This window comes from Protopterus annectens, chromosome 1.part1 (assembly GCF_019279795.1).
Source record: "Protopterus annectens isolate FY-2018-M chromosome 1.part1, PAN1.0, whole genome shotgun sequence".
NCBI lineage: Eukaryota > Metazoa > Chordata > Ceratodontiformes > Protopteridae > Protopterus > Protopterus annectens.
The window spans coordinates 1,838,845,711-1,838,873,690 of NC_056726.1; the positions used below are offsets into that span (position 1 = coordinate 1,838,845,711).

Genomic DNA, 27,980 nt, shown 5'->3' on the forward strand with positions numbered 1-27,980 from the left:
CACTCTGCCTGTTGTCTTATGTAAGTAGTATCTTAGAAGTATGTTTTCTTGTAGTAATAGCTAGGAACTTAGTGGGAAGTTGGACTGGGCATTTTTTTCTGTTATGTCAGAGCTTTCCTGCTGTATTGTTTTATGTTTATGTGTGATCTCTGAACTCTTGGATGTCAGTGTGGTGTAGTGGTATTGTCTTGCGTTTTGATTATTTATTATTAAGTGTTTTGAAAACCTTTACCTGTGACTGCTTTGTGTAGAGATAAGTAAGCTCTGGAGTACATTGCATGCTTATACGTCATCCTGTAATAAGCCTTAGACTGATTAGTCACATTACCAATTGGATAATAATGTACAGTAATAATTGGATACCCTTTTAAGGGCCTTTGGGTAGCTGATAAGTATTAGCTGGTGGTGGCAGAAATTACTACCGTATAGTCTGGGTATAAAGAATCACAGCTGGAGAATCTGTGTCAGCCTTTCCCAGGAGTGTCTGTGAAGTTGTATAAATAATTATCTCAAAGTGTGTGTGGTGTGTCAGCTACCTGGGCAGGGGCACGAAGCACTCTTGGGACAGAGAGGGTACTGGAGGTTAGCTTGCCACCTAGGCTGAGATCTGGACCCTACAACTGTGCCAGTGGGGAGTCTTATTGGGGACCTGGAGAGCAAAGGAGCAACCAGCCCCAGACTGACTTGTGATCTCTGTGTGCACTTAAGGGAAATTGTACTTTACTGTGTGTATTTGTTATCCTTCCTTCTTATGAGACACCCTCTCTGGTGTTATTGAGGCTCCTTGATTGCTGGGCCAGAGCACGGTCGTCCCACTGAGAACAACTCTTTTGGAATCTGCCCGTTTGTTTTACAGATCCTGTAATGATGTCAAGAGGTATTTATGATAATGTATTACATACATTGTTTGTCAGCACATTTTACTGAAGTAATTTAACCCAAAGCACTTGCAGAAAGGATGTTGCCTCAAGAATTTTTTGCATAGATGCAAAAACAAACCCACCCTTATTTTTGGTGTATGATCTGGGATACTATTGCAAAATCCAGGTGATTGAGAAATATTGCATTAGAGATCTGACAATGTTCTAAGAAGTTCTTTCTTTAAATGATTTCTCTTACAACAGGGGATAACTAACACTTTTTATCACTTTTAAAGTTAGAGGTGTATTGCATTATTTATATGTTTAATCTTCATGCCTGTGGTGGAGTTTTATATCCTTTTATCGTACTCTGATTAGCCATTACCAATATTTTCAGCTTTCCTGTTGAATTTATTACTTTTATTTATTTGCTGACTGACTTTATTGATGTATTTATTTATTTAGAAATCTTTATTATGGAGTTTATCATTCCATGCTGGAATGGTTTAACCCATTATATGTTCAAGACAAGAGCAGTGGATTCAAGACACAGAATTTCGTCTTTGGAAAAACACTTCCAGAGCTGGTTGATCTTGTCCAAAGGTAAAGTCTAACTGATTCACATATTTTTATGTGTATTTTTAAACATTTTAAATTGTTTCACCTTTAGTATATTAATACAGCATTTAAAATGCCAAGGAAGTGCGAATCATTTTAGTTAACAATTGTACAGTGTGTTGTTAGATGTGCCTTTTCTTCTGAGGGAAATTGAGAATGTCAACCCTAACTGGGTATTTCTCCCCAAACTGGGTATTTATCCCCATTCTAGAAGAGGGAAAATGTAAATCTACTCTATAGGAGGGGAAGCAAAATGGGAACTAGGGATGGCTTGCATGCCTCAATTTTTCACCTATATGCAGATAATAATTCACAGTAAATGTTTGTAGGAGAAAATTCATGAACTGCTAGTGTTGTGTAAAAACTAAAAGCATTTTGAAGGTAACTTATGATAGCTATGGAGTGATGAACAGACGTCATCCAGTGCCAGTGATGTAGGAGCATTTATGTTCTTTCACTTGTCCTGCAAGTCTTTTTTTTTTCTGAATATGTATATTCCTTATGAATATGTATATTCCTTATGTTTAATGTAAATGGAAATATTTCTGCAATGATGACGCAGTCTTAACAAATGCTGTCTCACCCCAACAGATAGGCTAAAAGGTAGTCTTTGAAGAGAAGGTACATTCTTTGTTGCCAATCAGTAGGTTTTGCTGAGAAGTATGAAGGTTGACAAGGGAATAAACTTGCATTTTATTTGATGTATCATGCTGCATCTCACACTATGCTGTGACTAAAGTTTAATAATATGAAAGTTTGTATTTAGGATGGGTTTGGCATAATAGTTAAGGTCTTCACCTCATTGAAACAAGGATCAGGGTTTGAGTCTGACCTCAGGTTATTGGCAAGGCTTAAAATGGCCCTTCAGAGCAGTTAGCCTAATATTCAGCTTTGAACCAATACCCAAACTAAGATGCAGAACATTTCTTCCAGTTGGTATCCTAGCTTCATCAGTAAAGAGATCGCAAAGACTGTAAGCAAATTTCATTTGCTGTAACACTTTGTGTATGAATAGCTCTGTTTGTGAAGTGAAAGGCAACTGTTTATGAAGTGAAAGGCAAGCTTTCATCCAGCCATACACCACGTTTTCTGTTGTATTGTATGTGGAAACCGGAGTCCTTCAGTATTAGTAATAGTTCACTCTTCAATGCCTATTTAACAATCACATAACAGAGTGCCTGTTGTAATTTCAGCATTACTCACAAGAATAAGTCCAGATGGCTATAGATATTAAAATAAAAAGCTGTAGCTGCCTTGCTCTCCACTCCTGTAAGCAGAATAATTAAAACCAAGGGTGAAAAACAGACTTCTTCCCTCTCCAAAGACTGAAAAAAGACCAAATTTGTAAATTAAAAAAAATATATATTTCAAACTCACCATGGTGATATTAAGAGTCTGTAAACGTCTTCACATAAAGTTACTGAGTTCTAAAATGAAAAAAAAAGTATCCCAAACAGCATTTAGCCTAATGTACAGTGCAGGGATTAGCATGTAAGGGTCCATCACATGTGTAGCCATCCCCATCAAAATATCTGCTGGAAGAAATGACTACCCAAAAATAAGCTCAGACATAAAGTACCACTATTTAACAAGGTAAGCAAATACTTTTTCTAAATAGCAGCTTTATATAATAGCAGTAATCCAGTCCTGTGTGTAGGTGATGTAGAACGTACCATGGCTGGCTTTGTTTAATCCATACCTCTCAACCTCTTAGTGCAAGAATTCTGAACAAAGCCAAAAGTAATGTGGGGACAAATGCCCAAAATAAGGACAGTTTTTAACTATTACTCTTATGCACTTAAATGTATAAAGTTGATAGAGTAACAGGATTTGCACTATTATGCATTTTTTGAAGGGTATGAAGTCTGAACGTCTGTCAGTCATTATTTTATGACTTCAATCTTCAATGATTTGCAGAAAGACACCGTTTTTATGAGGAACAGACCAAAAATATGAGGCAAACATCTGGACAGTTGATAGTTGTTTTTTTTTTTTTTTTTTTTTTTACCCATGTGATCAAGCAGTGGCAGCCAGTAACACCTAGTCATGGGTTATTACTTAATTATGAAATAAACTATAATTACTATTCAAAAGTGTGCATAAGTATTCAACAAAGCAACTGGTGTGTCCACTGTAAATCTAGCTTTACCCACAGAGCACGTCTGAGAAGCTGTAGCTAGCAAAACAGTATCTGTCTGTTACACTAAGGGAAGAAAACAAAACACATTCAACCTGTCAACAAGGTGGAAAACAAACTTTTATCCTGTACAAAAGCAGAATTAAGTATAAGGAATAAAGCCGATTCATTAAATGTTTTAAAAAATACTTCATACTCACAGTAGGGTTGTCTGGAACCACAAAGACCTTGGTGTAAACAGCAGGATATGTGTGCACTCCTGAGCCAAAAAAGAGAAAAACAATTGTCAGAAACTTCATTCAGACTAGTGCATTTTCCAAGCACTGATGCATACATATCCAGTGCATGTACAGTATATTAGGGAACTGTCCCGTGCCATGACAGATGGCAGAAAAAAAAAAACACACAGACAAAGAATCTGGACATAGAATGCCATCATTTGAAAAGATAAGCTTTTCAAATAATAGCATTGTGTAATAACAATAATTCACTTGTGGTTTGTAATTCAGGATTTACTTATATATTTGTTTGATCACTTGAGCTTCAACCCTGTGATCAAATTGTGCCAAAAATGGCATATCCTGCATTACCTACACCCAGTTGCAGATTATTGCTTAAACAGGCTGCTGTTTTTTGTAGGAGTATCCAGTAACAAACATGGTTATGTTTCAGTTTGTAATCAGATGTTTGTACAGAAACTCGTTCTAAAGTAAACGGTCCTTTGTGTGTGTGTGTGTGTGTGTGTGTGTGTGTGTGTGTGTGTGTGTGTGTGTGTGTGTGTGCTTGCTTGCCTTGGAGAAGAATAACCAGGTCATCTGCATATAATGTAGAATTGCCTTGAATATAAGAAGAGGAGAACATTATCCCATTAGAGAACCCTGAAAAATGCCTTATTTAATGCTCCAAAGTGTGAAAGGTTGTTACTAAAGATGGCCCTATAGTTTTTGTCTTGCAGGTAGCATGCAGGCCACTTCTGGATGCTTCTATCAGAGCTGAGCTTAGACTACATATTTAACCTGAAGTTGTAGTTTTCACCTGTTGTTTGTCCTTTCTCCGTGCCAGAGTAGATGAACTGACTTGCCTTATTAAAGATTGTGCTATAACCCAGTCATAATCCATTCTGCAGTTAGTCAGAATACTGTAAGTAGATTTGTAGTTAGAAAATTATATATCAACAAATTCTTATTTTGACTAGCACATAGATATTGGTTGATACACACCCTGCTGTTATGTGGTTCTCTGTTTTCAAGGAGAGGGATTACATTAGGATGTTTCCAGTTGTAATGTAGTAAGGGTAAGGCTGTAATTGTGGATGAGTGGTCTTAGTGGTGACTGACCTGGCAAGTTTTAGGAATTTGAGGGTCTGATACTGAGGGATGCTGAATTGTTTATATCCATGTTCCCTAACAGTATTTGTATTAATTGGGCATCCTATTTGTTCACGAATACTCCATTTTGGGGTCGGTAGTGCTATGTTTTTGGACACAGTTAAAGGTTTCTTGAAATGGGATATAAGGTTTTTGGGTTCTCAAAGCAAGTCCCTGGGTGATGTTTCTCTATTATCTGAGATGGCTCCTAAATAAGAAGTCTTCTAGGAAGTTATTGTATTTGGTAATGTTGGAGGAGTCACTTTCCAAGTTTGTCACGAATAGTCTGTTTCTTTGATAAATTCCTGCAAGTCTAAGGATAAGCAGTTTTGTCTTCCAGGTAGCAGTTTGCCTTGCATTGGAATTAGTAGGTTTTAAATGTTAGAAAGTGATGTTGTCAGATTATTGTCCAGATGGATTGGGGTCCAGTGAGTATAATGAAGCTGTTTCTAAAGAACTGAATATGTTGAATTATTGATGGGGAAACTTTTTTTCCACATCATTTTTATTGATTTTTATACATACAGGTATAATAAAACTGTTAAACAATGAGAATAGACCTAACTATATACAGTATCCATAACAGATGTGCTTTTGTCAATAAATTCACATTTTATCTAACAATTTTTAAGTTTTAACCAGGCCAGTTGTTTGTGTCATTCTTGAGGATCTTGAAGTTATAGTCAACAATTCTCTATTGCATACAATTTTGGCCAATGATATAAATTCCACAAATTATATATTTTTTTACTTTTCCAATCTGAGGTAATGTCTTTTCTTGCTATTGGACCAGAGGAGGTGCACTTGTGTACCTGGAAAGTATGCTGGTATTGGAGCATTAAATAATAACACTGTGTTAGTCACTTCACATTTACCTGACCACAACACTTTTATAAAATATTTAAATTCCAGCCAGAAAGGGATTACAGTTTTACACTTTTTATAAACATTCACTTACTGCTTCTTCACATTTCCAGCATTCCGATATTTCATTTCCTGACATCAGTGCCACTTTATGAGGAGTAAAGAAACTTTTGTGAATGAACTTAACATGTGTAGATTTTTCCAAAAGGAAGATTTAGTATTACTAACTGATTAAAGTAGTATTGTTTTCTCTTTTTTTGAAAATCTGAATTTAACCTTTTCTGCGTAATTCATAAAGATTCATCTGAGGTTTGTGTGTCCGTTTGTAGTGTCCTATATAATCTTGACACTGAAAACCCATCATTATTGCATAATCTATTAATTTTGCAAAAAAGGGATAGAATTTTGGGTCTAGATGTGGATTTCACCATTTGACTTGTTTAGAATTCATTTACTGTATACTCTCTGTTTGTATGTTTAGCCAATTGTTTTGGTTTATGTTGTATCTTGCTATAAGGGGAGTGGCCTCCTGTCTATAATTGGAGTCAAGAAATTGATACCAGAATACTAATCCATTTCCTTTAATTTCTTCTATTTTTTTCATGTTGTAAGAATCCAAACATTTGTTTATAAATGCTATAGGAAACATTAAAAATAAAAGGTCTCTCGTATTGTAATCTTTGTTCATTATTTGTTTAAAGTTCTTTGCTCTGTAGTTAACAAAGGGAGAGAAGTTTTCTTATTTACTTGTATTCTAGCAAAAAGTTTTTTATGACCAGATAAACTTTTTCTGCTTTAGTAAGCATATCATTATTTATTGTTTCCCCACTATTATCAACCAATATTGTTTTATGTAAGTTTTTCCAGTTAGATGTGTACTTCTGATTTAGCCATTGACTTTATGATGTTAAGAATGGTTGATTCTGCATATAGTTCTAAGTGTGGAAAAGCTATTCCACCCTCTTCCCAATTCCTGTAATGCCACGCGTGACTAATCCTTGTTGTTTTTTTGAAAAGACGCTATTATAGTTTGGAAGGTATACAAAATGTTAGGTAATATAATAATTTTAACTAAGATTAACCTTTCCTCCGTGGTAAAGAACATTTTATTCCATTTAAGTGGTCCTTGACAATGTTTATTAACATTGTGTAATTTATTTGTATAGTATCTTTCCAATTTGTTTTGTTAAATATCCCTAAATATTTAAACATAGTATTTGCTCAGTTAAAACTACTATATATAATATTATAAGGTTAAACGTCTAATTACATTATCTTTAACTTTTCTGTGTGAGATAAAAACCCTGTTTGATCATTTGAGATTAAGTAACTTTTTGTCAAAAATAATAAATCTGCCAGAATTGATGTAAATATCTTGTAGTCCACATTCAAAAGAGAAATAGGGCGATAAGTCAGTAGTTTAGGATCTTTGTTATGCTTTAAGATGGGTGAAATCATGGCATACTTCCATGAAGGGAAAAAGCTGTCATTCTTTTTTAATTCTTCAAAAGCATCAATTAAAATCATTAGTGTCATCTGGAAGTATCTTGTATATTTCTACTATTAGTCCATCAAGACCTGAAGCCTTATTGTTTTTAATGTTTTGTATTCTTTCCTTAAGTTCCTTTAATGATATTGGTTTAAGTAGTCTAGTGTTTTGTTCCTTTATTTTTTTATTTCTGTTGTCTTTCAAGAATTTGTCCTTTAGAGTGTTGTCAGTATTATTTGAATTGGTGCTGTTCACTGTTTCTTGGTGTGTTCTAAAGGCCTCTAATATTTCTTTTAGATCAGTTTTATATGTTTAGGTTTCTTCTTGGAATTATCTGTAATATGATTGACGTTTGTCAAGCTTTTAGATTTAACTGCAAGTCTATGCATATTTTTAGGATTGGTTGAATAAGTTTGTAGTTTTATTATCTCTCTAGATTTATTGCTGTTTTATGATTCAAAATCTCTGTATACATCAGGTTCAGTTGTTTTATTTCAGAAATTCTAGCAACATCTTTCGTGTCTCTTATTTTTTAATATATCGATTTTTGATTGTATTCTTAAGTCCTTGTCCCATTCCTTCCTTTTGTTTAGATACCAACTTTTAGTTTTACCACATAAATATGATTTTAATGTATCCCAGAGTATAATTCTAGATGTCTCATTATTATCACTGATATCAAAAAGGAATTTATTTCTTTTAACAGCCATTCTCTAAACCCCTTTAGTTTAGTGATATATGCAGGTAGTCCATGCCAGAAAAGCAAGTCCCTAGGTGTTATGTGTACTTTAAAAAAGATAGTGCTGTGATCGGATAGTGGACATGAACTGATCATAACCTCCTGTATCTTGGATATTAAGTCATTGGTAACAAATATCTTATCTATAGTTGTTTGTGTACCAGACCTGTAAGAGTAATGTCTATATTGAAGGGATTCTGACTCTCTTATGACATAGATATCCCTCATATTTGAAGCGCTAATGAGATTGTTTAGCTTTTTGGTTGTGGCTGACAATCTAAAATTACCATTTTTAGTAGTGTCATTCTTAGAGATGATACAATTAAAGTCTTCTGCACATATGATGTCTCCTTTAGCTTTAAGATTAATTCTAAATATTTTTTGATATACTGTTTATTTATCTCCAATATTATCATACTCAGCATACTATTTTTGTCTGAGTATGAATTAATAACGTTAGGTACAGGTAGGGATTTTTTTTCACAAGATCATAGTGCTCCTTCTCTTGGTCTAGTAATGAGATTCAGCAAGTATTGAGTATCCATTAAAAACATTCTATTCACATCTGTCTCTATTAAATGAGTTCATTGTATGATAGCAATGTCCACTTTGTTTTAAGATATGTACTTAAACTTCCTCTCTGTATTTTATTATTAAGGCCATTGGTATTAAGTGAAACACATTTATATGCAGACATATTTGAAGACACAGTTTTGTGTTATGTATTCTGTTCTGGACAAAGTATAACTTTAAACATATCTAATATATATTCATAACTACATACAACTCCAAACATGGAATATAATATTCCTGGTTCAATGAGCAAGTCATTGAAGCCATCTTGTACCATCCTACAATCGCTGATCTTTATCAGACTAATGCTTCTGCATTGGTTTAGTGAATAGCACAATATGCAGCAAAATGTCAACTCTCCTAATATGTATAGGGCAACTAATCAGCCCTTTAGGGTGTCCTTAAGTTACAAATTAATTAATTCAGGCAGACAACTATGAACATAAAATAAAGTATCTAATAACAGTGACACAAGCCATTCTATTTTCGAATGGTAAAGGCTTGAAGTCTATTAGGTAGGAGAACATTTGTTACTCATTACTGTTAATGAAATGAGCAAAAAAGTTTACGCTTGTATTATATTAGAGATTCTATCTAACTTAATAGCACACTTATATCAAACCCTCTATATTTTGTAATTGATACTAAGACTTTGCAATAGAATGTAATAAGCATAATAACCTCCTAACTTTAACTTAGCTAGTATTTAACACACATTTATTTATTTATTTATTTATTTATTGCAGTTGGTTTACCAGGATAGTCCATTGGGCCAAAATGAACCCGTTTTCAATGGAGTCCTGGGGAGAAAAGCTCCAAAAATGTAGGTACAGAATCAATCTAAGTACAGCAGGTTATTAATGATAATTATACAGAATGCAAAAGATTAAAGCAAATAATTTCAAAAATAGTACAGTAAACATTAGAAATAATACAGACTTGTGATGAAACATACTGAAGATACAGACTATCAGAAGGAATAATACAAAGCAATACTGAAAGTAATTGCATATTAGGAAGCATAGATATTAGAGGGCCAGTCTAGTACATTCTTTGCAAATATCATAGAAATAATAATGTGTGTGTTGGGGAAAATAATAAAGAAATTTGCTGGAGTAAAGAGAAGGAAAATGAAAATAGCCAGTGTTAGTTATGTAGGGTGGGAGCAAGAGCATTCCCACCGTGATGCTAGATATGAGTAAAGAGATCTTTTGAAAGTGAAATGGTTAGAGGTGGTGCGAATGGACAGTGGTAGGGAGTTCCAGAGGTGAGCTGGGCCATAGGATATAAGGTTTTTGCCTGGGGGATGAGTAGGTTTGTAAACTTCTATTAGATTTTGTTTATTTCACCTTAATACTGTATCAGGTAGGTGCATTTTAAAGGCAGAAGAAAGGGAGGGACAGAGGGAGGGGTTGAGAATGAGCTTATGGGCAAGAGTTAGTTGAGTGTAAGTGAGATGATTGGGTAGTTCTAGCCAGTTTAGTTTTTGAAGAGAGGAGCAGTGGTGGGTGGAGGACTTATGGCTGGTAGCGAATTTGGCGATTTTGTTATAGCAAGAGGAAAGTTGCTTTTTTATAGAGGACTGAAGATTAGTTAGGAGTGGGGCTCCATAGAGAAGGGAGGGGATAAGGAAGGAAGTAGAGAGAGTGATTTTAGTGGCAGGTGTAAGGTAGTGATTTTGTCGGTAAAGCATACCTAGTTTTTGATGGGTTTTTTTGATATTTAGTTGTAGGTGGGAGTTGAATTTGAGATAGCTGTCAATTTGGACTCCAAGTAACTTGGTCTCTGACACTAGTTCTAGAGGTGAGTTGTTTTGACTAGTAATAGAGAATGTGTTTATATCGAAAGGAGTGGCTTTAGAGGGGGTGAATATCATTAATTTGGTTTTGGAAGCATTGAGTGCAAGATGATTTGTTATCATCCATTGCTCTGTGGTAGAAAAGGCATCTTGTGTAAGTTTTAGGAGTGTGGGGATAGATGTGGCAGAACAGATAATAGTTGAATCATCTGCATATTGGATGATGTTTGAGAATGGGATAGATTTGTGGAAATCATTTATAAATATATTGAAGAGAAGGGGACCCAATATAGATCCTTGCGGAACTCCGGTAGGGGTACTAAGAAATGAGGAGGTGGCCTTTTTCCATTTTACTGCTTGATTTCTATTGGATAAGTAGCTGGAGAACCAATTCAAAGAGGAGGGAGACAGGTTAAGTTCTGAGAGTTTAGTTAAAAGCAGGCTGTGTGAAATAGTATCAAAGGCCTTAGAGAGGTCAAGTAGTAGGGTAGAAACAACTAGGCCAGAGTCACGGGCTTTATTTACAGTTTCAAGAAAGGAGAGGAGAGCTGTCATAGTGCTATGATTTGGTCTGAATCCGTGTTGTGTGGGAGTTATAAGGTGATTATCTAAGAGATGTGGTAGGAGTTGAAGTTGGACACACTTTTCTAGGAGTTTAGAAATGGGAGACAGGATAGCTATGGGACGGAAATTAGTAACATTATTATTGTTGCCACCTTTATGTAAAGGTATGATAAAGGCCGGTTTCCAGATTTGGGGTACTATACATTCTTGGATGGAGCGGTTGATTAAGATGCTGATGGGGTAAGCAATTGCTTTAGCAGCTATACTAAGAAAGTAAGAAGGGATGTTATCAGGAGCGTTGGTACATGGCTTCAATTTCAGAAGGAGTTTCTTTATAGTAGAAGTGGGTATAGGTTTTAATGAGAATAGAGGGGAGTCGGAAAAGGTGGAGTTAGGGGGTGATGAAGATGATGAGAAAGTTAGAGTAGAAGTGGAGGTAGAGGATAGAGAATTTGTAGATGGGAATGTGGGAGTAATAGCAGTGTAGGATAAAGTGTTGGTAGGGGAGGGTGGGAGGGTATTGGGGAGTGTGGTGGTGTTAGAGAATGAAGAGGTCAATTTGGAAATCGATTCAATAAAAAATTGTGTAGCTAAGTCTAATTCAGGAGCATTAGGGTCAGGGGTGGGGGTATTTCAAATGAATAGAATGAGAATTATATATTTACCAAAACTTTTCATATCACCCTTTGCTGAACACATTATAACATTGTATAAGAATTATGAGGAACAAAAGGGAGATGCCTCTAATAACTCTGAACCATATCCTGTCCTGCCATTCACTTGTGTAAGGGATGTTTAAAATTTCCCCTATTATATCTCCTTACTTTTATATATCAAAAGAAAAAAAAACTGCAAAAATATATTTTAGTCTGCCTATGTTAAATCATAAATCTTCAGGAACTTGCATATGTGTAACTTCTGTGGTCTGAATTAATAGATTTCCACATATTCATTAAATTGGCATATAGTTGAATAAGGCATCACATACATACATTTCTAAACGTATAGGTGCCATTTTCTCTTTTTCTTTTTCCTTTTTACCCATCATAGGGCAGACTTATTGACCAAGAGTACAGCAATATTTCATTTTACTTCTATTAAACAGCTTCAGTTTACCCTGGCAATTTTAGACATTACAGGCTTATACACCACCATCTTATATCTATCAGGTTAATTTAAACATGTTATTTTCATATTCAGAATGCTTTACTGAATAATCTTGTAAACAAAAACATTTCTAGTACCTTTTCCTGCTCAGTTTCAAATGGGTTTGCACTTCTGAAGCTTGGATAAGCTCGTACAGTCCAAAGGTCATGCAGTTCTTTCCTTCATGCTGTAAATCAACAGGAGAGCTGCTGTGTACAAGAAAATGACTCTACTGTGCTTGAGACTCTAAGTAAGTGAAGCTTTTGAACATTCTTGCGGTAAAAAGTGTCTTGAGAGTAGTATTAGCAAGATTTTTGCATCTAAATAAGGGAACTGAACATGCACAACCACCATGCTGATGGTAAAAAGGAAGCTATTATGTTAATGACACGTGCCACAGCTAATCTAACAGTGCCCACTATATTGATAAATACACTGTAAAGGCACTATGGTTTTGAATGTATTGAATCAGTTGTAAGCATAAAACATCAAATCTGAAGTAGGATATTCATTTGTCTGCAACCTGTGGGTTATGGATCCGATATCGGATCCGAACCGGCATGGTTTTCCAGCTATGGATCCAAGCTCTCAGCTCCTCCCCTCACCCATAATGCCCTGCTCTACCCTCATGACCTCAGATCTCGTTTGCCGCGCTGGTGACTGGATTTGGGTACATAGCTCTCAGCTAAGTGAACTCTATTTCTTGTTAAAATCAGAGAATTTTTTGGTTTTTTGAGTGAATTTGTGTGAAAGTTTAGGTTTCCCTTTCTTATAGTGTATTTTGAGTTTATTTTGAGTTAAAGTAAGTAATTTTTATTCCCTCCCCTCGCTGTTGCGTAGAGTGTGTGTGTAGGCCTGTGTGTCTTTTTGTTTTTAAGTTACTTTCTGTAACTTTTAGTGTGTTATAGATTATGGCTGACCAGCCTAAATCTATCTTTTCGAAATGCTCCGAGTGTGGCCATAAGCTCTCACCGGCTGATGGCCACACTCGGTGTGTTAAGTGTCTCGGGGTTGAACACCTCACATCTGGTTGTTCCATTTGTGCAGGGTTCAACCCCAGGGCACTGAGGGAGCGGAGGTCCAAGCTGGTCTTGGCGGGTCTTTACCGCCAGACTCGGCTCCGCCTCCGCTCGCCGAGCTACTGTGGCTGCAGTTGTTCCCCTGTGGCACCCCTCCTGCTCCTGGGACTCAAACTCCCGCTTCTGGAGAGGAGAGGGATGCTGCTAAAGGACGGAGGAGAAGCACCACAAGCGGCGGGCCGAGACCTCTGTTTCGGCCCGCCAGCCAAGCTTCTCCCGGCTCCGTTCGGTTCGGTCTCCTCCTTCGGCTCCGGTCCCGTGTGCTTTTCACCGGGTCCTGAGGAGGAGGAGACCCGATCTCCGTCGAGGCTATCGAGGAGGCACTCCAGGCCTACCTCGGTAGCCTCTTCGAGATCTACCCATAGCCTTTCTGATGCTGATCTGGACGGATGATGAGAAGGTTCATCCAGGCCCAGATGCAGATGGGAGTGCTCTTGCCTCCCCTCGGGGAGCTCAACACCCTTTTAAGCCTATTGCTCCTTCTCCGACCCGCTACCGGGTTCGGAGCAGCTGGAGCCGAGCAGCCGGGCGGGGAAGGTCGGAGCCGATAGTACTTGGTACCGGACCCGACCCTGCCCTCGAGTGCGTCGGACCCGATCTCGGAGCCTGGATCCGAGCCGGATCCGGGGATCAGTGCTCCTTCGGCGCCGTCTGTGTCGGAGCGCACTGTCGCCGGATCCGAGTGCTTCGGCGCCGGCTCCGATCCACTCTTCGGATCGAGGGGAGCCGATTGTCGGATCCTTTGGTCGAGGTCGGCTCCCTTCGGCCTTTGATGTAGTGGAGAGGGCTCTGTTGAGGGTCTCCGGACCCCGGCACTTGCTTCGCTCCGTCCGCGCTCCCTCTGCACTGGGCCAGGCTTCCACCATCCGGCCCCTGGGACAGCCCGTTTCTGTGTCCCAAGTTGCTCCTATGGAGCAAGTTGCTGCTTGCGAGGACTCCTCTGACAGCTCCCCAGAGGAGGCCCTCGCAAGCATACGTCTAAAGGAGGCACATTGACTCCCGAGTCTCTCACAGAAGACACGGACTTGGAGGAAGGGAAGGCTCCCCACGGTCACCCCGAGGATGTCTCCTTTGGAGACATCATGGAAATACTCCGTATAAGGGGTGGTCTGCCCCCAAGTCTTCCTCGGACGAGTCCGTGTTCTTGGAGGCATTTGAAACGGGCCCGTCTACCTCTTGGGTGTCCCCCTGCCGACCCCCTGGTGGACTTTATTACCACCAGGGCGTGGAAGGAACCGGACACCGTGGAGCCAATTCCCAAAAGACCGGATAGGATCCTTAGTCCGCCATCCGACCGGACCCATTGGAGTAAGGGGCCTCCTGTAGATGCCATGTTGATGGCGGCGGCCACAAAGAGGGAACTAGCTCAGGAGAGTCCCTCAGTCCACCCACCGAGCAAGGAGTCTCGGATGATGGACCGCTTGGGGAAGCGGATGTTCAGTTCGGCGACCTTCTCGGTAAGGGCGCTGAACTATTTGGCACATGTTATTCGGATGCAGCGAGATCTTATTAAGGAATACGCTGCATCCCCCCCTGAGTCCATTTCAGAGGAGGACAGAGTTCTGCACTCCACCCGTATGGCCACACTTAGGTCAGTTACGAATACTTCTATGCGGCTACTCTCCCATGCAACGGAGGCGCCGCTAGAGCTGCGGGACAGGACTGGTCACTAGGCGTCAGGCCTGGCTCCGTCACTCATTTTCTGAGCCCTTCAAGGCGTCGTTTGCGAACGCCCTTTGATGGTTCTGCTCTGTTTGGCAAGACCGTTCGCGAGACGTTGACCCAGAGCGAGAAGGACGGGAAGACGCTGTCTGCCGTCGGAATCCGCTTCTCTGCACCCCAGAGGCCCTATTCTAGGAACCAAAAGGGTCAGAAGAAGATGTGGTTCGGAAGTCGCAGCAGTCCCAGCCTGCTCCGGACAACCAGTCCTTCCGTGGCAGAGGAGGACAGGGAGGACGCCGCCCTAGAGGCAGAGGGGCTCCCAGAAACTTCGGGTCCAGGGAACCTTTCTCTGAACGGCCCGCAGCAACCCTGAGGGTTGCCCGACTGCTCTACTCTGGAGGCAGTCGGGGCGTTGGGCACCTAGCGGCATGGGAGTCCATAACATCGGACCGCTGGGTTCTCCAAATCATATCCAGGGGATATCACATTCCTTTCCTTCACCTTCCAAAATTGAAGTCCCTCCCAGACGTCCCACCCGGTCAACGGGAGGCCGCTTTGGCAGAAATTGGCCATCTGCTAAAGAAAAGAGCCATCCAGCCCGTTCCCCCAGACCAGATCGGATCAGGGTTCTACTCCAGATTCTTTTAGTGCCAAAAAGACGGGGAACTAAGACCAATCCTAGACCTCTCTCTCTTGAATCTGGCAGTCCCCAAAGAAAAATTCCGAATGGTCACTCTGCTATCTATTCTCCCCCTTCTGGGAGAAAATCACTGGATGTGCTCGATAGATCTCAAGGACGCGTACTACCACATCCTGATGGACAGGCGCTCCAGGAGATTTCTCCGCTTCCGGCTGGGAGCCAGTCACTACCAGTTCCGGGTCCTTCGCTTTGGTCACACCACAGCCCCAGGGTGTTCACCAAAGTACTAGCAGTGGTAGCGGCCCACCTGAGGCTTCAGGGGTGCAGGTCTTTCCCTACCTGGACGACTGGCTTCTTACCGCCCCAACAAGGCATCTACTTCTCTTGGGGCGAGACTCCTTTCTCCATCTTGCTCCATTTCTGGGCATCACAATAAATACAAAGAAGTCCAACCTGGCGCCCACACAGCTCTTAGATTTCATAGGGGCCAGACTAGACACAAGGAGTTTACGAGCCTTCCTCACTGCGGACAGAGTTCTAAATCTGCAGCTCCAGGTGCGGGCCATTCTCCATTCAAGTTCTGTTCCAGCGGAGTTGGTCCTGAGGGCTCTAGGGTCCATGGCTTGCTATAGCACTTCTTCCTCTTGCCAGGCTCAATATGCGCATTCTACAGTGGACGCTCTTAGTACAGTGGTCATACCTTGCTCTCCCCATGCATCATCCCATAGCGATCAGCAAGGCTTGCAAGCGGTCCCTCTTGTGGTGGCTCCACTCCCGGATCTCCACAAAGGTCGCGCATTTTGTGCTTCTTCCCCTCTCCCCACGGTGCCGACGGATGGCTCCCGCCTCGGGTGGGGGGCACTTTGCGGCCGGACAGTCCAAGGCACGTGGAACGATTCAGAGACCTTATTGCATATCAATGTTCTAGAGATGAGAGCAGTGCTCTTAGCGTTGCTAGCACTTCAGGACTTTCTTCCCTTGGGAACAATTGCGATTCAATCGGACAACATGTCTGTTGTCTGGTACATCAACAAGCAAGGGGAACAAGGTCTTACCCTCTTTGTCGAGAGGCCATGAGAGTTTGGGAATGGGCAATCTCCACCAATCGCTTTCTCATAGCAACGCACATTCGGTCGGTCCAACATCCTAGCGGACAAGCTCAGTCGCACCATTCTGACCCCTTACGAGTGGTCTCTCAATTGTCAAGTAGCGGAACGCATATTCGCACGGTGGGGAACCCTTCATGCGATCTTTTGCTTCTCCCTCAAACACCAAGTGCGACAGTTTTTCGCTCTAATACCTCCTCCCGGAGGTACCCCAAGAGACGCTCTGGTGCATGCTTGGCCACCCGGTCTTCTGTATGCCTATCCACCCTTGCCTCTGATGCTGCAAGTTCTTCAGAAAGCCTCTCGGGTGGGTTGCAGAATGATTCTCATTGCTCCATTCTGGCCTCGACAGATCTGGTTCCCCTTCCTAAGGTCTCACTCGGTGAATCCTCCTTGGATTCTAGATCCCATCCCGGATCTGATATCCCATCCATCCTGCATTCCTCCTCCGAACCTGGACAACCTGAAGCTGACCGCTTGGCTGCTCCAGTTCCACTCTTGATAAGGACTCGGTATTTCTTCACCTGTAAAGGCTATTTTGGTGGCGGCTCATAAACCATCCACTAGAAAGGTTTACGAAGCAAATGGAAACGTTTCTCTGTGTGGGCGGAGCGGCAAGGCCTGAATCCTTCACGGTTCCTCTCCCTGTAGTGCTTGACTTTCTAACCTCTCTCTTTAACGATGGTGCCAGCAGTTCCACAGTCAAAGTTCAACTGGCGGCAATTTCTCACTATCACATTGGCCAAGATTCTAATCCTCTTATGTCAGCCAAATTGTGTAAGACATTTCTTAAAGGTACTTTTCTTCTCAGGCCCCCTATTAAACAAGCAGTTCCTCCTTGGGACCTTTCTTTGGTCCTACAGGCCTTGACCGCTCCTCCTTCGAGCCAGCGGCTACGTGGATCTCAAATTCTTGTCCTACAAGACAGCCTTTTTGGTAGCCATTACATCAGCCAAGAGAGTTTCTGAACTTCAAGCTTTATCAGCTAAACCTCCTTACTTGGTTTTTCATCCGGACCGTGTCTCCCTCAGGACCAACCCGTCCTTCCTTCCTAAAATCGCTTCTGAAGCAAACATCAATCAATCCATTAACCTCCCTGTTTTCTTCCCTAAATATGAAAACAAAGGTGAATATAAGCTACATTCACTAGATGTTCACAGGCAACTTAGATTTTATCTCAACAGGACAGCTGGTCATAGGCAATCCGACCAGCTGTTTATTTCCTTTGCAAAATTCAATTTGGGCAAGCCAATCTCTAAAGTTTCTCTGTCCCGCTGGATTTCACAGTGCATTTTATTGGCTTATCAAGCGTCAGGAAGGCCCGCCGGGGTGTTCATGCCCATTCAACCCGGTCAGTATCTACCTCGGCAGCCTTCAAGGCTAGGATTCCTCTAGATGATATTTGTGCAGCAGCCACGTGGGCTTCATCTCATACATTTATTTCCCACTATAAGTTGGATCTTGCATCTAGGGGTAGAGCATCCTTTGGCTCGCGGTGCTCGGAATATCCTTCCATGATGGCCGCCCAAGATTCAGGTAGCTGGGGACTCTGTCCCACAGGTTGCAGACAAATGAATATCCTACTTCAGATTTAGAAGTTATGTACTCACCATAACGTTCCATCTGAGTAGGTGTATTCATTTGTCTGCAACCATCCCGCCCTCCTATCCCCCTGGCCTTTCAGTTTCCTGCATATTCTTTGTTACCCTTTTTAGGGTATTGTTGCTTTGGCAAACTCGATCTGAGGTCATGAGGGTAGAGCAGGGCATTATGGGTGAGGGGAGGAGCTGAGAGCTTGGATCCATAGCTGGAAAACCATGCCGGTTCGGATCCGATATCGGATCCATAACCCACAGGTTGCAGACAAATGAATACACCTACTCAGATGGAACGTTATGGTGAGTACATAACTTCTAATTTCTCTACATTTCTACCCTCAGTTTCAGTATAGTATAATGAAAACAAATCTGTCTGCACTTTAAGAACTGCATTTTTACTATCCCCCCTTTTTTTGTATCCCACAGTGCACAGCACCATTAAATAGAAAGTATAAATTATTACTGTCACCTCCCAACAGTAGTTTTACTAAGTGGATATTGTGCCTCCAGGATATTATCTACTTTTATGTAAATTAAAATCTATAAAGAAATAAAGGCACAATGGGTATATATAGAAAATTGTCAGTATAACAGCAGCATTTAGTGTCTATATAGGCTTCTAATCAAGTAATAAGCAACTAGATGCTGTCTAAACAACCTGTTCATATAGATTTCTATTTTATAATTACCAGTGAGATACAAACAACAAAAAGATTTTTACCTTTACTTTAGGGTTTGTTTCTTTTGTTTTTATAACATTTAGATAAATTGTCAGATGGATAATATTACATGTGAAAATTAGATTTATTTCCCTTTTAGTTTTTTATTAGTTTTGTCCTTTGTAGATAGTTTGCCATTGATATTTCATCTTTTCAGACTTGGTAGTGAAATATACATATCTTCTATTTTGTTCAATTATTTTTCTTAACAAAATCTGTTGCTTTTTCGAGGTTGTTTAAATATTTTTTGACCATCTGAGAAGGGTAATCTTTATTCTTGCAGGGAATAAGATCTGAGCTTTTATATCGGCCTTTTTCAAACTTTTGATTCTTGCAGAGAGATGTTTTGGATAGAGACCTGTGAGCCCTCTTAGTCCCAAACGAGGACTCAGGAAGGTTCAATATTTTGGGCAGCCATGCATTTAAAAACAGGACCAATGGTGATGGACAGGTTGACGGACGAGATCAGACAGGAGTCCCTGTGGACTATGATGTTTGTAGATGACATTGTGATCTGTAGTGAGAGTAGGGAACAGGTGGAGGAGACCCTGGAGAGGTGGAGATATGCTCTAGAGAGAAGAGGAATGAAGGTCAGCAGGACTGACAGAATATATGTGTGTGAATGAGGGGGAGGATAGAGGAATGGTGAGGATGCAGGGAGTAGAGGTGGCGAAGGTGGATGAGTTTAAGTACTTGGGATCAACAGTTCAGAGTAATGGTGAGTGTGGAAGAGAGGTGAAGAAGAGAGTACAGGCAAGGATGGAGTGGGTGGAGAAGAATGTCGGGAGTGATTTGTGACAGACGAGTACCAATAAGAGTGAAAGGAAAGGTCTACAAGAGGGTAGTGAGACCAGCTATGTTATATGGGTTGGAGACAGTGGCATTGACAAAAAGGCAGGAGTCAGAGCTTGATGTGGCAGAATTGAATATGTTAATATTTGCCCTGGGTGTGACGAGGATGGACAGGATTAGGAATAAATATATTAGAGGGTCAGCCCAGGTTGGAAGGTTTGGAGACAAAGCCAGAGAGGCAAGATTATGTTGGTTTGGACATGCTGAGGAGGGATGCAGAGTATATTGGGAAAAAGATGCTAAGGATGAAGCTGCCAGGTAACAGGAAAAGAGGAAGGCCTAAGATAAGGTTTATGGATGTGGTGAGAGAGGACATGCAGGTGGTTGGTGTGACAGAGCAAGACGCAGAGGACATGAAGAAATGGAAACAGTTGATCTGCTGTGGCGACCCCTAGCGGGAGCAGCCAAAAGAAGAAGAAGACCTTATTGCTTCCTTCCATTTTTTCAGAGTGTCATTTTCCATCTGTCTCCCATCAATGTCATTTACAGTTTCTTCTAAGGCTGCTGTTTGGTCAGAATGGTTAGTAATAATTTCTTTCAAGTCTTCTATTTGTTTCTTACTTTCCTTTTTCATGTTTTCCATCATTTTTTTCTAAGTTATCCATTTTCACAGAGAGGTCCTGTATGCTGCAAATTATTGTGTGAAGTTCTTTTTTCATGGAACTGTCTTGAGGAGAAGCTCTTGTATGACTCATGGTTATATCCAGTTGTACTAGGCTGTAGAACTTCTGACAGGAGATATCTTGATAAAGTCTCTGAAAACTCAGGTTTCTTATTTGTAGATAATCCACAAGATCAAGAAATATAACTTGTGAGCAAAAACTCTGAAGATTTTTAAGTTAGTTTATGACAGGATTTTTATGTTCCATTTTTACAGGCAGAGCATCAGAAGAGTGCTGCATCACCTAGGCATTTTAGCCCCTCCTCGATGGAGAAACCCTTGAGGTTGCATGTGACCAGGATAAAAATTACTGGGCAGTAATCACAATTGGCATGCAGCTGAACCTTTATATTTGGACATCTGTGGGGAGTGTTTGTGATTATTGCATTCAGTTGTATTGCTACAGAACTTTTAGGTTTAGGTCTGGCCATGTCACCCCATGTGTGTTGTGCTATCTAGTGAAAAATGTCTCTGCAGATAAATTGTTGTGCTACCTATAGTATGAACATCACTGAGGAGAATGATTGCTTTCATATTATCTGTGTATTCTTTACTAGACTAACAGTTACTGGGGGGGACAACATTAAGTACGTTTGCAGTCAGTTTTGCATTCTTGACAGCTAGCTGTTAGCTCTGCTGGCAACCAATTTGTTACAAATTCCTCCATGGCATTATTTTTAGCTATTTATGTGGGGTAGATATTTGCAGTTTTCCTTACAAATTACACTACTCCACTACTGTGGCTAGAGTAACAAGGCATGATAGTTGTTAAGATATGTTGAAAGACATTGGGACTGATTACAAAAGACTTGTACTCAGTATAAGAGCCTTACTCTGGTGTAAGTTTGCCCTGATTCCAAAAGAATTTCTCAGTATTCAGTGTCGGGCCTTAGTTAAGTGTTGGGCTTATTTATAAACAGGTTTACACCAGAGGGTCAGATTCCAAAATACTTGCTCTTGAAATTACTTACTTTAAGAGCAATTCTTCTGAAATCTGGTCCATTGTGTTAATCTCTCAAGCGTGTTTATGTGAAAAGTGTAATATTTGTTTTTTTGCTGATGAATCCAGATGTGTCGTGATAGTCATTTTGTTATTTTTGCTATATATTTTAAGAGGGGCAATGCCTAGTCATTTGTTCAATATTTTGAAAGAATTATTTATTGGTTCTGTGTTGTATAGGGTTTGGTCTCATACATATTATTCTCCAATATTAGCTCCATAAGGAGACATATCAGGTCAATAAACTTTGCTTTATAATTACAATTTTTAGTCAAATAGCTCTTCAACATATTAATCCATGTGTTGTTCAGTATTACTGTAAACGAGGACTGTATGTCAAATGTAACAAAATAACAGTCTTTAACATCACTGTGTTCTTTAGTGAACTTGTATAGATCACCTAAACATTGCTTGGTGTCTTTAAGAAAATAATTGTTCTTATTTAAGATTGGCCTTAGATATTTTTCAACAAATATTGACATTGACTCAGTACACCAACCCCTACCAGCCAGAATTGGTCTGAGGGGGGGACACAAGGGATCCTTATGGATCTTCAGAAGCCCTTGTATAACTGGTATTAATGGTTCATCTGTCAGAAAAAATCTAAATAAATCAAGATTAATAACATGACACATTAAACAATCCAGTGCCAATAGCTACATCAGTATTATTATGGCATCATGGGAAAATGTGTTTATCTTGAGTACATCTTTTATGCAACATCTTATTTTCTATCAAAGATTTGTGACGACCTCTTTGCCAAATGGCAAGGTGATGATGGTTCATTGTTAGCGTTTCATGAATATATGAACAGCACTACCCCTTTTTTTTAAATTTACTATACTTATATGATTTTCTGGATATAAACATTTTGAAGAAACAAGGCAGTCAAGTGGACACCAAGGTGTATAGGAAAGCATATTATAGAAATGCATTTCTTCAGCGACAAAGTATGCATCCTGTGCATATATTTTAATAATATTATAAAGGGACAGAGTTTATGAACACCCAGATTGAATGCTAGTAATGAAGGCTTCTCTCAGGAGCTAGATCTATTAATGGCTAGATTTAAAGAGAGAGGGTATAAAAATAAAGAAATTGATGATGTTTTAAAGACATTACCTTTTTTAAGGTCTACCCAAGGAAGACCTTATTTCTCTGAGGGCCACTGTGATAGTTTGAATAGGGATAAGGATGCTGCTACTTTGAAAATGCTTATCGCCTATTCTAGTAATATCAGGCAGATACAAACTGTAATGAGGAAAAACTGGCAAATACTGTGAGTGGATCCAGATATTCTATCTATAGTAGGCTAGAAACATAAATTTGCATTTAAAGGCAAGAAATCACTTAAAAGGATGCTTTGTTATCCTAGACCAACAGAGCCTCTATTTGATACACCATCAGTCTATGGTACTTATCCATGCTCTTAAGTGCAACTTCTGTGCATATCTAGATACTTTGACCATCCTGATATTAGGAAATGTTTAGAATTTAAAGTGTATGCCAGTTGTAATACTTCTCACTAGTTTACCTGGCTTATTGCCAGGTTTATTATTCTACATTGGCAAAACTGATAGGTTGAGAGAACGAATAAGAGAACATATTTATAATATAATATGGTGAGTACAAATGCACTAGCTGGGCATATTACTCAGTATGGTTTTACACACAGTTTTAAATTCATGGTAGTTGAAGTAGTTTGTGTATGTGAATGGGACGATGAAGTTAGGAATAGAATTATCTGAATTAAATTAGATTATTAGAATGAGGGCTAGTAGGGGAAGAGGGATGAATGACAGTCTGCATCATGCCTGTTTTAAAGGCCAGACAGATGTTTAGATAAATGTTTTTAGGTGTATTTTTATTTGTTTTTTACTTTATATTTTTGTGAATGTTTTTGGCACTGATTTTTTTTCATGTGTTTATGAGATTAATTTAATATCAATACAGCTTTTAAGGTTTTACATTTAAATATTTAAATACTTAATGGCCTTTGTTTTTTTTCAGTGGGTGATTGTTCCTTTAAGTATTGAGAGGCTAAGATGTGATTATGTCTGATGAAGCAGTCTTTGTAACTGCAAAAGCGCTCACAATAAAGAGATATTTCTATGTCGCTGCCCTTTGTCTTGGTTTGATTTGGTTCACCACAGTTTTGTTCTTTGGCTTTGTTTGATTTTCTTCTGGAGTGAACCATTTATCCTATCCGCTCTGAGTGGTCGTTTATTCTTGTTGATCTGTTCCATCTTCTATACTCTTCTAACAGTGACACTTCTTGTCTTAATTGCTTTATAGTTTTCAATATTCAATACTTCCATGATGATATTCGATTTCTCCCTTTCCTTTCCCTCACTACTCTGTGTTCTTGTGGTAGAACTTTATCAGTGATTAATTTAGCTGCAGAGTAATATATCCTGTTTACTTCTGTTATATCACATGGATCTGTATGGGCAGTCCTAATTACTGGTTTTATCAAACTTCTGACTTTTGGGGATTTATTGACCTTCTGCAGTCTGTCTGTCTCTATTAAATCAACCAACTCTTCTCTTGGCTCATTTTTCTTCTAAACTCAGGGCACATTTTTTTGTTTTCCATTTTCTGTGGGCATTCTATAGAAAGGTCTATAGCATCTTCCTGTGGCACATTCTCTTCAATTTCATCCTGTGCCATCCATTGCTCTGTCATTTGGGAACTCCCTGGCCTATACTGCATCAAAGTTGCTGCAGTTTCCTGTTCCTTCCCTTGCTGTCCAGCTTCAAGTGAATGTTTATACTGGTTTCCTGTGGAAGGCTCCAAAATATCTTCATATGGCACCTGACCATTTGCTTCCCATTCCACTGGTTTCCCCTTAATTTGGATGCCCATTGCTCTATCCTGTTGTGGCACTTTCTGAATTACATTTTCTACACTGAATCCTTCACTTCACAGGTACTCCATAACCTCAGTTTGTATTTCTTTAACTTCTCCATTACTAATCTCCTTTTCTGCTTTACAATACAAAAACTAAGAAGACAAAAAGGAAAGGTTTTCCATGTCCGAATTCCTTTGCCTGTATTTTTCTTCAAATATCTTTGGTGCTGCTCTTTTTGTATTGATAGTTTTCCTTTCTCTCTTGCATAGATATTACACCATATTAAATCTCTCTTTCTTTCCCATATCTATATTTCATCTTCAGATGTGTCCTGATCTTCCTGTTTCTCCCTGCTTTGGGGACACATTCCATCATGCTGTAATGTAACCTGTGTTAGACCTTCTACACCAAATCCTTCACTTTGCAGGCAATCCATAACTAGAACTTCTATTTTTTTTTACTTCTACTTCTTTATATTGATTGATTTGGCTTTTTCCTTTGCATAAATATTGCACCATATCAAATCTCTCTCTCTTTCCCATGTCCACAGATTTTCAAAAATCTGTAGGTTTTGTTTATATTTTTGCACTTCCTCAGATGCTTCTTTTTCTAAACAGATTTTGGTGTCTATACTGGGCCGGATTCACGATGGTTTGCACGGAGTGTATGAGTAGAGTAAGACTCCATGCAGCCATCATGTCCGACGAGTGATCCAGGAACAGCTTGTAGGGGCGTGTAAGAGAGCTCCTAAAACGACTCCTACACGGACAGGGCTGGGATATGCAAATTACCTCACTTGCAGCCGAAAGGCATGCAAATGAGGTAAATTTGCGATCCAGGAAGCACAAGCCTGTCCGAGTAGGAGCCGTGTTAGCTGCAGAAATGTACTCAGTTGACAACTGAGTACCGTTCTGCAAATAGCACAATGGAGCCTTGTCAGCTCCAAATAAAGGTTGCATATGGTTGAGGAAGCATGCCAATGGCTAAATATACGGCCATTGGAAATGTTCCCAGATGCAAAATTAAAATAAAAATATTTTTTTTTTTCGGCGATTTCTGATGTTTAAGCGTAGCGCAGCGCGCACAAACGGGGTGCGCTTAAAAAATCATAAAATAAGAAAATAAAAGCCACAAACGTGGAATCTATGAAAATTGTTAAATTACAATGTAAGGGAATAGCAGGCTGAAGACAACATGGCCACCAAGTAAGGGTTGCTAAGGGGAGAAGCCCAGTCTAAGACCTGTAACCAAGCATTAGTAGGCAATCCTATGTAAATGAGTGGTAGGATAGTGAATCACACTTTTACATAGCAAATGAGCACAGTCAGTGGAGTGTAGGAGTAGGATATGGGGAGGGAACAGAGTAGGAGATAGGTGACATCACAAGGGGGGTATGTATGAAAGTAGTGAAGCTCATAGGAGCAGAGTGGCATGTGTCCGCTGTCAGACAGACATCATGGAAAGAGGTGTATCAACAGGTAGGCCAGGGAAAGCCAAGAAATGGAAGGTGTATACTGTGGATAACACCAAAGTTTCTTGCTGAGTGGGTATGCACGTGTGTGCGCGCGCCTGTAAACCCGAGTAAGACAGAGTGCGCCCGTGAAAGCGTGAGTGCACGCGTTTAAGCCGGAGTAAGCATGTATAAGGTTGTGTAAAGACCTGTGAGCATGTTTGCGCTGGTGTGCACGCGTTTTAACCCGAATAAGCAAGTTTTAGTCCGTCTAAGTATGTGTGCGCGCATGTGAGCTGCTATGAGCGTGTTTGCGCTTGTATGCTCGTCGCTTTCCCCTGAGGAAACAGAAAGGAAAAAGGAAGCACAAGAGATAGTAGGAAGCTACCAGGGAATACTAGTAGAACTAGTAGGAAGCTACCACCAGGGAATACTAGTAGAGCTAGCAGGTGAAAACAATCAGAATCAGGCAGTTACACAGGCAGAACATTACCCCAACCCAGCACTTAAAACTCTGCAAACAACAGTGCAGTTTGTTTCTCTCGAGACACTGCAACACTGGAGTAAGCTACTAGAAGTGAAAACTGAAAAAGCTTCACTCAGACAAAAAATGCTAGGGGCTGCCATTGCTGTTATAAGGTGACATATGCAACATGCTGAGGGTGGTGACAATGCAAATGATGCCAGACAACCCACAGTGAGGAGACTGAGAAGAGTGTACATGCCCAGGGTCACCTACCAGGGGTTACATGAGCTGGAGATAGTGGAGCGCTATAGAATGGACAGAGACCTCCTTCAGCAAATTGTTGAGCTGTGCAGGCCATGCCTCACACAGAACCAACAGAGGGAAACCCATCCCAGTGGAAACCAAGGTATGTGTTGGCCTAAGAATACTAGCAACAGGTACTTTCCAGAGATCAACTGGTGATATGATGGGGATATCACAGGCATCAGCATCCAGGGGTACTGCACCAGTTCCTGGATGCCATGTCAGCACATGTCGGTGATCATGTATATTTCCCCAGTTCCCGTGAGGTATTGGCCAGCAATATCAGTCTCTTCCAGCAAATAGCGGAATACCCTGAGGTAGTGGGTGCAATAGACTGCACGCATATACGCATCAAAGCATCAGCCGGTGAGCGGGGTAGGGCCTACATTAACCACAAGGGCTTCCCCTCCATCAACTGCCAGCTCATGTGTGATGCCCAGGGCATAATAATGAATGTGTGTGCTGGCTGCTCTGGAAACTACCATGATTCCCATATCTGGCATCTGACGCAGCTGTACCAGACATTTGCCAAAGGGGACATCCCACATGGTCACTTAGTGGGGGATGCTGGCTATGCACTGGAGCCGTGGCTGATGACACCCATCAGAAACACACACACACCTGAACAGGAACGCCATAATGAGGCACACACACAAACACAAAATGTGCGTGTGTTTGGGTTGCTCAAGTCATGGTTTCGGTGCCTGGACACATCTGGCGGAGCCTTGCAATACTCACCAACTACATGTACCCAAATTGTCATGGTATGTGCTATGCTACATAATATGATTCTGCGAAAACAGCTGCAGCAGGACCAGCATAGGCCTTGGCCAAAGAGCCCCCCACCATTGCCAAAGCCATCACAGGCAGAGCATGACTCTGAGGAGGAACAACCTGAGCCTGCCCAGTAGGCAGAAGGGGGCGTGCCCAGTATGCCTTGGCCTTGGCAAAGAGGCAATGCATAGCACATACACTGGCTCAGTAGGAACCCCGGAAATTATACCTCTCTCTGACTCCCACATATAGTGAAAGGGGATGCTTAAGTTGACACAACCTGCTTTCAAACATGTGCAGGGAGTGTAGTATGTGCATCTGACATAGGCAGCCCTGCAGCAACACCTGAGGCATGATTGCCATGTGTTAAGCAATGTAAGGTAGTGCTAAACAGCATTTACCACCATGTAGTATATGCAAACCTGATGACCTTGAGTATCATCCTACCCTCACCAAACATGATGCCACAATATGAAGACAAGATGATCAATTACAACAATTGGCTTAAGTATTGGTGTCAGTGAAAGGGGATGGGAGGGTGGCCTAATGGTTAAGGTGTTTGCCTTACAAACACAAGGTGCAGGGTTTGAGTCTCAAAAGGGATAATTGGCTAGGTTTAAAATGGCTCGCAAGGGCAGTTAGCTTAGTACTAACCTATGAGCCT

The 27,980-nt window shown here is 40.5% G+C and overlaps 1 protein-coding gene across 1 annotated transcript in view; it reads left to right on the forward strand.

The window, feature by feature from the left end:
• The window catches only part of LOC122812698 (tissue alpha-L-fucosidase-like), a 381,978-nt gene that overhangs the window by 97,169 nt on the left and 256,829 nt on the right, over positions 1 to 27,980 (forward strand). The window contains exon 3 of the mRNA XM_044084827.1: positions 1,326 to 1,463. Coding sequence (XP_043940762.1) covers positions 1,326 to 1,463 — 138 coding nt within the window. The remainder of the gene's footprint in view (positions 1 to 1,325; positions 1,464 to 27,980) is intronic.